Genomic DNA, 12,484 nt, shown 5'->3' with positions numbered 1-12,484 from the left:
AATTCTGTAAACAGTAATCCAAATACGTATAAGTAAATTATCATGTATAAAAATGAAACTGGTAATAACTTATGATTTACGTCTTATCACAGTATTTGTTAGCGAGCGAAGACATATATTTATTTAAGAAAAATTTTATATCACTTATCTACTGATCAAAGTTTGAACAGACACTCATTATTTGTAATTTGGTAACTTAATGTTAAGTTTCCTACACTTGTTTTAGGTTGATCACAATGGTGAGGATGTTTACATTAAAGCAAAGAGAATAAAATGTGCTAATCTTACTCTTGAGATAATATCCAAGATCCTGGGTGAATACAGATTCTAGATTTAGGTAAATGTTGTCGGTGGTAAAATATTACCTATGTATGGCTATTTATTAGGTCCTATAAGTTAGCATACGAATTTATCAACAAAGAGTAGTCACAAACTGCACTAGGTGGCAAAGTCAAAATTTGCACATTCGTGGTTTTGGCATTGGTGTAACGATACGAGGGTCACTATTTATATTTTGAGCCTTGGCAACACTGATTGAAGTTAGGCGCGATTTGACGTTTGCACGGAATCGTCTGGCATTATTGACCATAACGTACTTCAAATGTTTTGTCAATAGCTTCATTTGTGTTATGTTGCCTTGGAGATTGCGCGACAACAATAAAATGGAATTAACTCGTGAACATTTTCGTGCGATGGTTTTTTACGATTTTCGACGTGGATTATCAAGACAAGAGTGCATCGATCAACGTACTTCCACATTTGGCGATGAAGCCCCATCCTTTGCCACTGTGAAACGGTGGTATAACGAATTTAATCGTGGCCGCCATTCGCTCACCGACGAAATTCGCGAAGGTCGTCCAAAATCAGTTGTTGTTCAAGAAAACATTGATGCTGTGCAAAATCTAATACTGCAAGATCGTCATGTGACATACTGTGAGATTGAGGCAACCATAGGCATTAGTTCCACCAGCATATATAAAATATTACATGATCATTTAGCTGTGAGAAAGGTATGTTCTCGTTGGATCCCACACAATCTGACAAAAACTCAAAAAGACGCTCGCGTCAATTGGTGCAAACAAATGCTCAATAAATACAATCGTGGTGCTTTAAAAGACGTATATAAGATTGTAACAGGTGACGAATCATGGATATATGCATATGAGCCGGAACCTAAACAGCAGTCGACTGTATGGGTGTTTCAAGATGAACCCAATCCAACAAAAGTTGTTCGCGCTCGAAGAACATCGAAACAAACGGTCGCCTGTTTTTTCGGGAAAACTGGTCATGTGGCAACTGTGCCTTTAGAGGAACGTAGAACGGTCAACTCTGAATGGTACACAACAATTTGTTTGCCAGAGGTCTTCGGTCAAATACGGAAAACAAACAACGCCGTCTTATCATTCTTCATCAAGACAATGCCAGCTGTCACACATCTCGTCTAACAACAGACTTTATGAACAGTCAAAAAATCGAATTGATGGGTCATCCGCCGTACAGTCCTGATTTGGCACCCAATGACTTCTTCTTGTTCTCGAATGTCAAGAATAAATTGCGTGGACAACGATTTTCGTCGGCGGAAGACACCGTTGATGCGTTCAAAAACCATATTATGGAGGTGTCTCAAGAAGATTGGAAAAACTGCTTTGACAAATGGTTCGAACGAATGCAAAAGTGTATTGACCATAAAGGAGAATACTTCGAAAAACAGTTTTCAATGCCAAATTCCTGTTTTTTCATTGTTAGGCTCAAAATATAAATAGTGACCCTCGTATGTACTCTTCGGAGCTCGAACCTAGTATCTTTCGTAAAGATTAATCAGAGCTAGACCACTAATGAAAAAGGGCATCCAAAGAATTGAGATGTGTTTCTTCTTATGTTGGTTCGTCCCTTCGATGCCTGCAGGCATGGTCATATGACCCAACTTCTCCCTTTCATCTGAATCTCTGTTATGTTGTTACCTTACTGAATCATCTTCTCAACTTCCTTTCCTCTTTTCAAAGTCTTAGTAAATCTTAGTTCCTGCTTCCTTCCTCTCTTGATCATTTCTTTGTCTATATCTTCCTTCATGTTATCTTCTTTATTCTCTGTACATTTCCTTATCTTCTCCTCTTTCTTTTTCGCTTCTCTCTTTCTCTTGTACCTTGATTTTTATTTTCCCATTCTCTATTTTTTTATGCTTCTTTCTCTACCTCTCACTTTTTACTCTTGCTCTCCTCTCTCCCTCTTTGGCTGTGTATCTTGCTTTATTTATTCCTATTATTTTTCTCATTCCCTATCGTTTCTATCATGTCTTATTTGCTCTCTGATGTCAGATAAACAAGTATCCATAAATGCCACAATTATTGATATTGCACACCCTTCCCTCCTCTAAACAAAAAAAAACTTCGAAAATTATCTGCAAGCATCCATGATCACATAGACAACCTCTTGTACAAATACTGTAAGACTTCACGAATCTAGATAAAGCTGTCCCTAAAGTGAATTTTAGTAGATGCTATGGAAAGCTTCAATAAACAATGAAGGTAGATTACATTCTCAATGATGAGAATACAGAATCTGTCTCTGAACTTCACCAAAGTTATAATTAAATTTGAGGGAGGTATTCTCATGTGGTAATAGACCAGAAACTTTGCTTCGCTCCCGGTTAAGTTAGATAACTGAGGGCAGTATTCACGGGAACCATGGAAACCACATAGTGTCCTCGTGATAAATGTGAAACATGTGAAGTTTCTTGCTCATTAGCAACCGGTTTGCCAGAACTAGTTGCCTTAACATACAACGGTTAACCTGTTTTCGCAAAGGGCTTAGTTAAATTTTATTTCAGCACTTCTATAATGAGGCTGTTCTTATGAATATGCCTACTGATATTAGCACTCTTGAAAGGAGTTACTGGAACAAAATGATTACAAGTTCAATACAATGAATTTTGTTCTTCATTTAAAAATTGCAACAAGAGATTATTATTGTAGCGAAATAAATGAAAATTTCTATACGCACGCCTCATTTGGTCTGCATAACAGTAACAATTAAGTAATAGTAATAATAGTGGCCATTTAAGCACACGTCTAACATAACAGGCCAAATATGAAGTTCAAAATAGTCTTACAACTCTTTTATTAATTTGGGATGGGAGATTGCTATCTAAAGATTACTAGAGAGACAGAATAAGAAAAAATATCCATTGCAACATAAATCATAATATTCTTCCTCATGTATGTAACAAAGTAATTTCACCATTGGTGTTCCATAATTAACATTAAGAAAACCACATTGTTTCAAAATTCCAAGAATTCATGGTCCCGATACAGCTGAAAAATTATCTGGACAAAAAACGTAAACATTAACTTTAAAATTTCAAAATATACACTCAAAATTCACAACATATGCCTTAATAATATTAATAGTGTATTAAAACAATCTACCCACCACAGCTTCACTCTCCAAAATTATGGTGAGATTGCAGTATATAAAGTCATCATAAAGCGCGTAAGAATTTGGTTAAGTAATGTTCGCCCTCCAGTTGTAAGAAATGCCGCGAGAGGTCTCTCGTCTGGGCGATGTGCGCGTCTTCATCTTGCAGGACTGAGCTGTCCTTGTAAGGCAGAACACAGAACGAGACTCAAGCCTGCCGAATCAACTTGTTGACGAAACTCTCGGAGTACCAGTCCGGTGTTTTCTCCTCTTCTGTTGCGTAAGAGGCAAAATGAACAAAAACTGGCTAGCGATTGCATTCGCTTGAGCTTCTATCACGTTTTCCCACTCTTGTGGAATTTGCCGAATTATGTAAAGGGGAACGGAACACAGTTAGCACGGGTTTAGTTAAATAGAAGTAATTTGTTTCTTTTCATTGCATTTGAGATCTAATTAGATCTTCAGAATACTGTAGAGTTTACTCATGTACTCCGAAGGCATTTACTTAAGCGATCGATTCACATTTTACATTTTCTGGTTACTTTTTATACAACGTGTGAATGAATGAGTGTAAGTATCTTTGAATGTCTTTTCTCAGGAATTATGTACATATCGTATCTTTAATGTTCAGGTCCTTGTGCGAGAAAAGTAAGAGTAAATGAGTGCGTGAAAGTTGGGGTTGTGAAATATTAGTAATTGACTCACGATTTATATAAATATATGTGTAGTTCTTGCTGGTAGCTTACAAAGAAGTATATACAGGGAGGTTATTGCAGCATGACACCGCAAGAGCGTCGGCCGCTTGCCGGCCCAGTCATGCAACAGGTGCCGGCAAATTGCGTAACAGATAGCCCGTTACACAAACCGCTTGTTTTGTAATGTTTCCACTTTTCACAATTATAGTTACAATTACAACTTAAATAAGCACGTACCTTGCCGCAAGGATGCTGGAAAAGGTGTCCTCTAAAATACAAATATTTCTGGCACTTTATTTCTGCCCATATCGCTTCTGACAGCAATGACTCATCCAACATAAAGGATTCAATTTTTCATTCTTGTCTTGCCTTCGAATAAACAAAACCGTGACTCTTATTTTGCAGATAACACAAGATTAATCCTTTTGAACACTAGAGTCAGTGGCGTGCCCAAGATTTTCGAGGGGGGAGGTTACGTATACATTATTATGCAAAACGAAAGCGCAGATAAACGAATTATTTAACAGTGTCACTTAATTTTAACGTGTGAATATTTTTGAAGTAAAGTAGCGATCATACACTGTGTGCGTTTTTCTTTCTGAGAGCGCCATTTGAAATAAGCACTTTTCCCCTTTTGCTACTATGGGATAAACTGAATATAAAAGGCTATAACTGCTCAACAACTGCATCTTTTTAAGAAATTTAAATTCTAAATGTAAGAATGAACAAAAAGCAACATTTTATGTAAATTCCGACAATTGTGAGTCCAGGGGGAAACGGGGGCCAAATCCCAAAGTTCTATTTTCCCCGTAATTACGCAAAATTTCTGAACGTCGTAATTTCCATATTTTTTTTTTTTTTTTTTTTTTTTTTTTTTTTTTTTTTTAAAGTTGCGGCAGGAGCATTACATATCCTCATAGAGTAGTCTTTTGTTGTGCTTCCCTCAAAATTTGGTCCATCCAGTGTCTATAGAGCCGACGCTAGAAGCGAAATTCCTCAGATGTCGCAAGAGCGTCAGCGGCTTTTCGGAGTAGTGGTAAGCCGCGAGAAGCCTCTCGATACTACGCGAATGCGACAGCTGTCGGCTACCAGTTGTTTAGACGTGTTCACTTCGGTTTGCGTTTATCAGTACTCGTGTTGTTCAGTGCTAGTGCTTTATCGTGTGTTAATTGTTATTCATTCATTAGTTATGCCGCCAAACAAATATAGTCTTGAACAAAGAGTTTTTATGTACGATACTTACGTGAAAACGAACTCTTGCAGAAAAGTAGTCAGGCGATTCGGAAGAAAATTTCCTGGCAATCCTGTTCCGGACAGACATACTGTTTACAACCTCGTTAAAAGATTACGAGAGACAGGATCTCTTGAACCTAAGAAACGTGTTTCCAGACGACGTGTTCTTACGGAAGAAAATCTAGACGAAATTGGTGAACGACTTGAACATACTCCAAAAAAATCCCTCCGTCGGCTTGCTCAGGAAACAGACATTTCAAAATCCTCAGCACGAAATGCCACTAAATTACTTAGATTAAAACCCTACAAAATTACAGTGGTTCATGAATTGCAACCGCGCGATCACGCGACTAGAGTTCGATTCTGTAACTGGATGCTGGATAATATTGTTGCTGGCAGAGTAAATCCAGAATTAATCATATTTTCAGACGAAGCTTGGTTCGAATTGAATGGCCGAGTTATTTCACAAAACAATCGCTATTGGAGCGCAGAAAAACCTGACCTTGTGCATGAAGTTCCGCTCCATCCTGCAAAAATTGGTGTGTGGTGTGGTTTGAATGCGCACAGAATAATAGGGCCTATTTTTTATGAAGGTACTATCAATGGTGAAAGGTATCGAAGAGACATACTACAACCTTTTTTTGAACAATTAACGGACATTGAATGCCAGCAGTCATTTTTTCAGCAGGACTCTGCTACTGCTCACACTGCTTATGAATCACTTAATTTTATTGCCGAGATTTTTGAGGACAGAATTATCAGTACTGAGTTGTGGCCCTCTCGTAGCCCCGATCTTACTCCTTGTGATTATTATTTATTGGGAACATTAAAAAACAAAGTGTATCAGAATAACCCGCGTACAATAGAGGATTTAAAAGAAAATATAAGAAGAGAAATTGCCAGAATCACACCTGAGGAGCTTATGGATGTTCAGAGAAATTTCATACGCAGATGCCGGAAATGTATTGGTGTTGAAGGAGGTCATTTTCAACATCATTTATAACACAGAAGGTTAGTGATCATCATTATTATTAGTTTTAAATATAATTTTACACTTTCGGTTTGCTTTATGCGCCGCGATGCTGTTTCTGTTACGGACTATCTGTTACGCAATTTGGCGGCACCTGATGCATGACAAGGCCGGTAAGCGGCCGACGCTCTCGCGGTGTCTAAGAAAGATTACATGTCAAAAATAAAGTGCCAGAAATATTTGTATTTTAGAGGACACCTTTTCCAGCATCCTTACGACAAGGTACGTGCTTATTTAAGTTGTAATTGTAACTATAATTGTGAAAAGTGGAAACATTACAAAACAAGCGGTTTGTGTAACGGGCTATCTGTTACGCAATTTGCCGGCACCTGTTGCATGACTGGGCCGGCAAGCGGCCGACGCTCTTGCGGTGTCATGCTGCAATAACCTCCCTGTAGTAAGATAACGAGGAATTATATGCATTTTCTGGACTGAAATTAAATGTTCTTGGCATGGTCATTTTTACTACTGAGGAGTCCTGTTCTTGTTGAAAATATTAACCCAGAATTGTATGTTGAAATTGCGTCCACTGTTATTGTCAGTCAGTATACTCTGTAAATTATTTGGACGAAGTTAATTGGACGTAGAATGAACCTATCGGGTTCGAATGAACTAATGTAAAGAAACCCTATTTGTTATTGTTATATGGGTCTTATCCAAATTGGGAGTTAAAATAGAAGTCAGTTAACGTTGTATCCTTTTTTCTTCGAACCAAAATATGAAATTTTCAGGGTAGAAAATAGGTCAACATAACTTTGAACATAGAATAGGGGACTGGATTGAATTGCTTTTCTTGTGGAGTTACGTAAATTCGTCGGAAAGGAGAACTAGACGATTCCCCCCATCTTTCCGACAAGTTTGCGTTAGTAAAGGGGCATTAGTTCGATAAAAATTGGGTTCTTTTCACCAGAGGGTGAACACTATCCTGGCAGTGGCCTCGTTACGGGTAATCAGTGGGCCAACAGCTAATGAGTGTAGTAGTTTTCTTGATGAATCACTTCCGCAATTAACTTGTATGACGACATGTAATTATAGCTTGCTTGTTACGTATATTTACGACCAACAACCTTGCTTTACGATTACTTGCTTTATTTTTTAATACTTAATAACGGAATCAACAAGACTGCTCGCTCACTATAATAAAGTCGTAGTATTGCATGTTACAAAGTAAGTGTGATAAAAAAGGTACTACTACCAATACAGAAGGATGATAGCAGAGGTATAGAGGGATTCTAAGTAGATGGTAGCAGATGTTTGAAGAAAGCTGGTTACATTCAAAATTGCGTACTTCATTTACAAAGGTTAGGATCAGAAATTAACAACCCCACACACTCAATACAAAAGGAGGCTATCAGAGCATAGAAAAAACAACTAAAATTATCATTACAAAAGATGGTAGCTTCACATATAAGAAAGTAAACACTAAACTAGGTATTAAGCATCATAATGAAACCAAGAAACTAATTAATATAAAGTGTGAAGCAACTTGTACAATGTTATTGTACTACGATTATCAGTAATGGCTAAAGTGTATCATAAAAAGGTTGCACTATGGTGTTAATCTACACATCAGTAGCGTATCTTGAGTTCAATATGTGGGCTATCTCACCATCCTCTAGTGTTCAAATTGAAGAAAAAATCTAAACAAGGACAGAGGATCTTTCTCAAACATGTATTGGGATTAAACTACGAATTACAAAATAATAATAAAAATAATTTCTATTACCGACCTATTTGGCCGAGTAGTTGACACACAGCGTTACGACGCCAGTAGTCCCGGATTCGAATCCCGACCTGGACATTGGTCTTCTTTGTGAGTGTCCTTCATCAATTTTATCATATCACCATTCATCCTCATCGTTGAGATTACCCAAAAAAGTGGTAGGAAAACGACGCTAAATAAATTAAATCAAATATTTTCTACAAAACTGTTTTTATACACATTTGCTAATCAATATTTATTTTGTATTTTAGTATCTAGGCTTCGCAGATAGCCTAGCTAGCCCAGAATATACGCCCCTGCTACACATGTAGAGAAATAAAAGAAGAAAAATACAAAAAGGAGTATATCAGAAAGCAAACACATAATATTTGATAAATGTGGCAAAGTGATTGATTCAGTAATACGCTTGTAATGCTTTTTATAATTTTGAAACCATTTGTTACAATTAGACCTCGGAATTTAGGTTCTTAACCTACTTTTCCCTTGCAGGTTAATAAGAAATAACAAGTCAGCATTTCATTAAAAAATTCAACAACTGAAGAAGTTTTACAGTGCCTACAATAATCATTTTTTCTTGTTAGAACCTACTGTAGGTTTATGCACCTGAGTCAAACCATTCTTAAGGTCTTTTTATATATATATATATATATATATATATATATATATATATATATATATATTAAAACTTTAACTGTCCAGTTTTGTTTTTTTAAACTCGAAACAAAACAAAATGTCTGACACCACTGCACAGTCCAATGTGCAAGCATCTGATCCATGTGGTCTTACTTGCCTTCACATCAGTTTGGTACTTTGTGGCATTCAAGGTATTCAAATTACCACAAACATTATACTTGCCAGTACTTTCAACTTTCCCCTTTATTCCCCTTCTCTCACTCATTCTCAAAATTTCAAAGCTAGGCATCATACTCCTAATCTCTTCATTACCTTACATCCATCCCATTTCACCATACTCAATTAGCCTTATTTCATCTGCAATAATCTTCTTAAAGTGGGTCATATCCTCCTTTATTCCTAGCTTAAAAGTTACTCGTAGTATTAGCAAACCTATGCTTCTTAACTTTATCAAAATCCATAGCATTAGCATTGTCTTCATAACGCCTAACTTCTACCTGCTGTACTTCACTATCTACAAATTCATCATCCTCCCCTTTATTTACATCTAACCCTTCATCATGACAATCAGGGAATGCATCAAATTTAGAACAATGTCCCTCTCTAGACCCATCTACTTTGCTCCCTAAGTCAACATACCCCTGTCTCCTTTCTTGGGGCTTTATAGAAAGTAGATTTGCATCCTCAACATAGAATATATTAACTATTGTTCCATGCCAAAAGAGTACGACAATTGAAAGGAAAGTATTCAGTAACAGAAACAAGATTTATAATACGTGTTTCATTGTTGCTAGTTTAAAGAAACAGCACAAGAAGACAGTTTCTACAGAAACGACTCAATCGCTCATCAAAGCAAAGTAAAAGCTAATATTGCGTTTAATCGATTGAATTTAAGAATAGTTACAATCGAAAGAAATGTCGCACATATATTACGACAAAGTTCTCCAATCATCGAATGCATTGTTAGAGGGGTACGTCAAGTCCGACGAACTTATCCAGGGGAAAACGTTGACGGCGGTACAGTTGCGTTACACCCTTGGCTGGCTGACGACGAAGTACGCAACTATTGTGAACAAACTGTCCGAGTGCCACGATCAAATTGTGCAGCCGCAGAAGAGACCGGTCATCAAGAAGCTGATCAACTCGACAATCGGAAGAATCCTCGAGTTGAAGGATCAGATGGCGAGTGTGGACATGGACATCATTCCCTACAACGATTCCGCGTACTTCGACTTCAAGATCACACCATGGGATGCGGAGTTGCAGGTTCCCAGGTTCTTCAAAGACGAGAGAAGGGACGACGTGAAGGAAGGGAGAGGCATTCTGAGTGAAGAGTTCGGTCTTAAATTCGATGCTCGGGAAGTGCCGAAAGCAGAAGGCGATGAAGCCGAAATGACCTTGAAGGAAGCCATCCTGTTGATCCAAAGACACGAAAGAGCACGTTCGGGAAGAGTGGAAATGAGAAAGGAAAAGAAACTCTACGAAGAGCGCTTCAGGGGAAAGCAGTACAGGACGTATGGGGAAAACGAGGAAAAGGCAGCAGTGATCATACAGAAAGTGTGGAAAGGGTACAAAACGCGGAAAGCTGTCAAAGCAAGGAAGATAAAAGAACTTGTCCTATTAGGGATGATGCACCCTCAACCGTATGAAAATAAGCACAGAAAAAGAGACGAGGAAGTTAAAGAATTAAGGCGCAAGTTGCAGCGCCAACGTGAATCAGAATACGAGGAAGCACGGATTGTAGAAATGGAAAGGCTCAAGAAGGTGAAGACTGCGGAAATAGTCGAAAGGATGACGGACGAAATCAGGGAATGGTTTGTGAATACGTACATGGCAACGGGTGAGCTCCCAGAGTATCCTACAGACGAACAAGGCGGATATAACGCAATCTTCACGAAGAAACCCGAGGAACCGCCACCAGACCCAAAGGACGCAAAGAAAGCCGGTAAACAGGACGCAAAGAAAGTCGACAAACCGGACGCAAAAAAGAAAGCGAAGAAGGACGTGGATATTCTCCAAATCAAGGAGTCTGCCTTTCTGCAGGACGGGAAAGCAGCTCACTTGGAATACAACGAGGTGTGGAAAACTAGAGAAGCGAAAAATAATATGGAACAGAAGCACTACATGGACATAATCACGGAGCAAAAATTGCATGAACTGGATATTGAATTAAGGGTTACGGTGGATGAACTAATGCGGCAGGAGCTCGAGTTGCTGAAGGCAGCTCTCGCGAAGGGTAAGAAGAAAGGCGACAAGAAGGGTAAAAAGGATAAGAAAGGTAAAAAAGGTAAGGGAAAGGGTAAGGGCAAGAAGAAGAAGAAGAAGAAGAAAGATCCAACAGGGGATCGAACTACGGAATCTCTGCTATACGAACTACTGTTCAACAACATACTGAAGACCTATCAGCACACAAGCTTCTCGAGCTTTACATCTGAACACAACTGCATTGCGCACAGTTTACGACAGAGCTTTCGAGATCCACTTCCCTTTGCAAGGGACGTAAGAGAAGTAATGAAGGAACTGTGCGTCTTGCCTTTAGGATCACCGGAAATAAGACAGTCTGCGCCTCTTGTCAGGTCTTTGATGATTTCCGGGCCTAAAGGTTGCGGGAAATCTATGCTGGTCAATGCAATCTGCACAGAACTGGGCGCTGTTGTGTTCGATCTCAGTCCCAGCAACATAAACGGCCTGTACCCAGGAAAGAAGGAGACGGCCATGCTCCTTCATCTTGTGGAAAAGGTGTCGCGGCTGGTTCAACCGTCAATCATCCTATTGGACGAAGCCGAAAAGGTATCTCAAAAGAAGAAAGTGCCGAAGGAAGAAAAGGCGAATTTGAAGAGGATGAAGAAGATGCTCCCGAAACTGGTCAAAGGGATCAAGAAGACCGACCAAGTCATGGTAATCGGAACCAGCTCGGCTCCTTGGATGGGGAACGCGAAAGCCATGTCGAAGACTTTCGACAGGTTCGTGTACCTCCCCAAGCCAGACTACCAAACGCTGTTCGCGGCTTGGCAGCAAATATTTCAGCAGTACAGCAGCAGCATGGATCCCCTGCTGGACATCTCGGCGCTGGCTAAGATTTGCAATGGCCACACCATTCCGGTCGTCAGAGACGTGATGTCCAAGGTACTGACATGCGAGAGGCTGCTGAACATTAAAACGCGCCCGTTACAGCTGACGGACATTGCAGAAGCGTTGGCTTTCTATGAACCGGTGTCACCTAAAGACCAAGAAAACTTCCTGAAATGGTACAACAGTTCCGCCCTGGGAAAGAAGAAGAAAGCAGCAATGGAAGCGATACTGCAAGAAGGCCAGAAAAAGAAAAAGTAGGAACTATAAAGAAATGTTCCATCAACTTCGGTTAATAGATCAGGACAGAGAAAATAGCGCACATATGCCGATAAAATTTCAAAGATATTCTCCATGCTGGGAAAGCCCATAAGTTGGTTTGCTCATCGATGCCAACAAGGAAGAGTAAATGAACATGGCACTAAATATACTCATCCGCAACTTCGAGTTGGAACGAAGTGGATCAATACAGAAGTGCATAAACGTAACTTTTATTCCCAATATATCTGTTTAAATTACGAATAAGAAAGCATAACAGTAAGCATATTTGGATTTTCTATTGATGCATGCAACAAAAGTGTAATTCTTTATACTTTCAAATTGTGTAAAACAGTAATCCAAATACGTATAAGTAAATTATCATGTATAAAAATGAAACTGGTAATAACTTATGATTTACGTCTTATC

General features: G+C 38.9%; 2 protein-coding genes across 2 annotated transcripts in view; one reads left to right on the top strand and one right to left on the bottom strand.

The window, feature by feature from the left end:
- The window catches only part of LOC145990042 (beta-1,3-glucosyltransferase), a 190,806-nt gene that overhangs the window by 149,281 nt on the left and 29,041 nt on the right, over positions 1 to 12,484 (bottom strand). The window lies entirely within an intron of this gene.
- Positions 9,589 to 12,322, top strand: LOC145990361 (dynein regulatory complex subunit 11-like). Its single transcript, XM_083126056.1, has one exon. The coding sequence runs from the start codon at positions 9,644 to 9,646 to the stop codon at positions 12,056 to 12,058; it is 2,415 nt and encodes an 804-aa protein (XP_082982182.1). The 5' UTR covers positions 9,589 to 9,643; the 3' UTR covers positions 12,059 to 12,322.

This window comes from Lepisma saccharinum, chromosome 7 (assembly GCF_977018435.1).
Source record: "Lepisma saccharinum chromosome 7, izLepSacc3.1, whole genome shotgun sequence".
In the NCBI taxonomy this organism is placed as follows: Eukaryota; Metazoa; Arthropoda; class Insecta; order Zygentoma; family Lepismatidae; genus Lepisma; species Lepisma saccharinum.
This window is presented reverse-complemented; position numbering and strand designations above follow the sequence as displayed.

Coding starts and splice junctions, on each gene's coding strand:
- LOC145990361 (XM_083126056.1), top strand. CDS start 9,644: ATGTCGCACATATATTACGACAAAGTTCTCCAATCATCGAATGCATTG.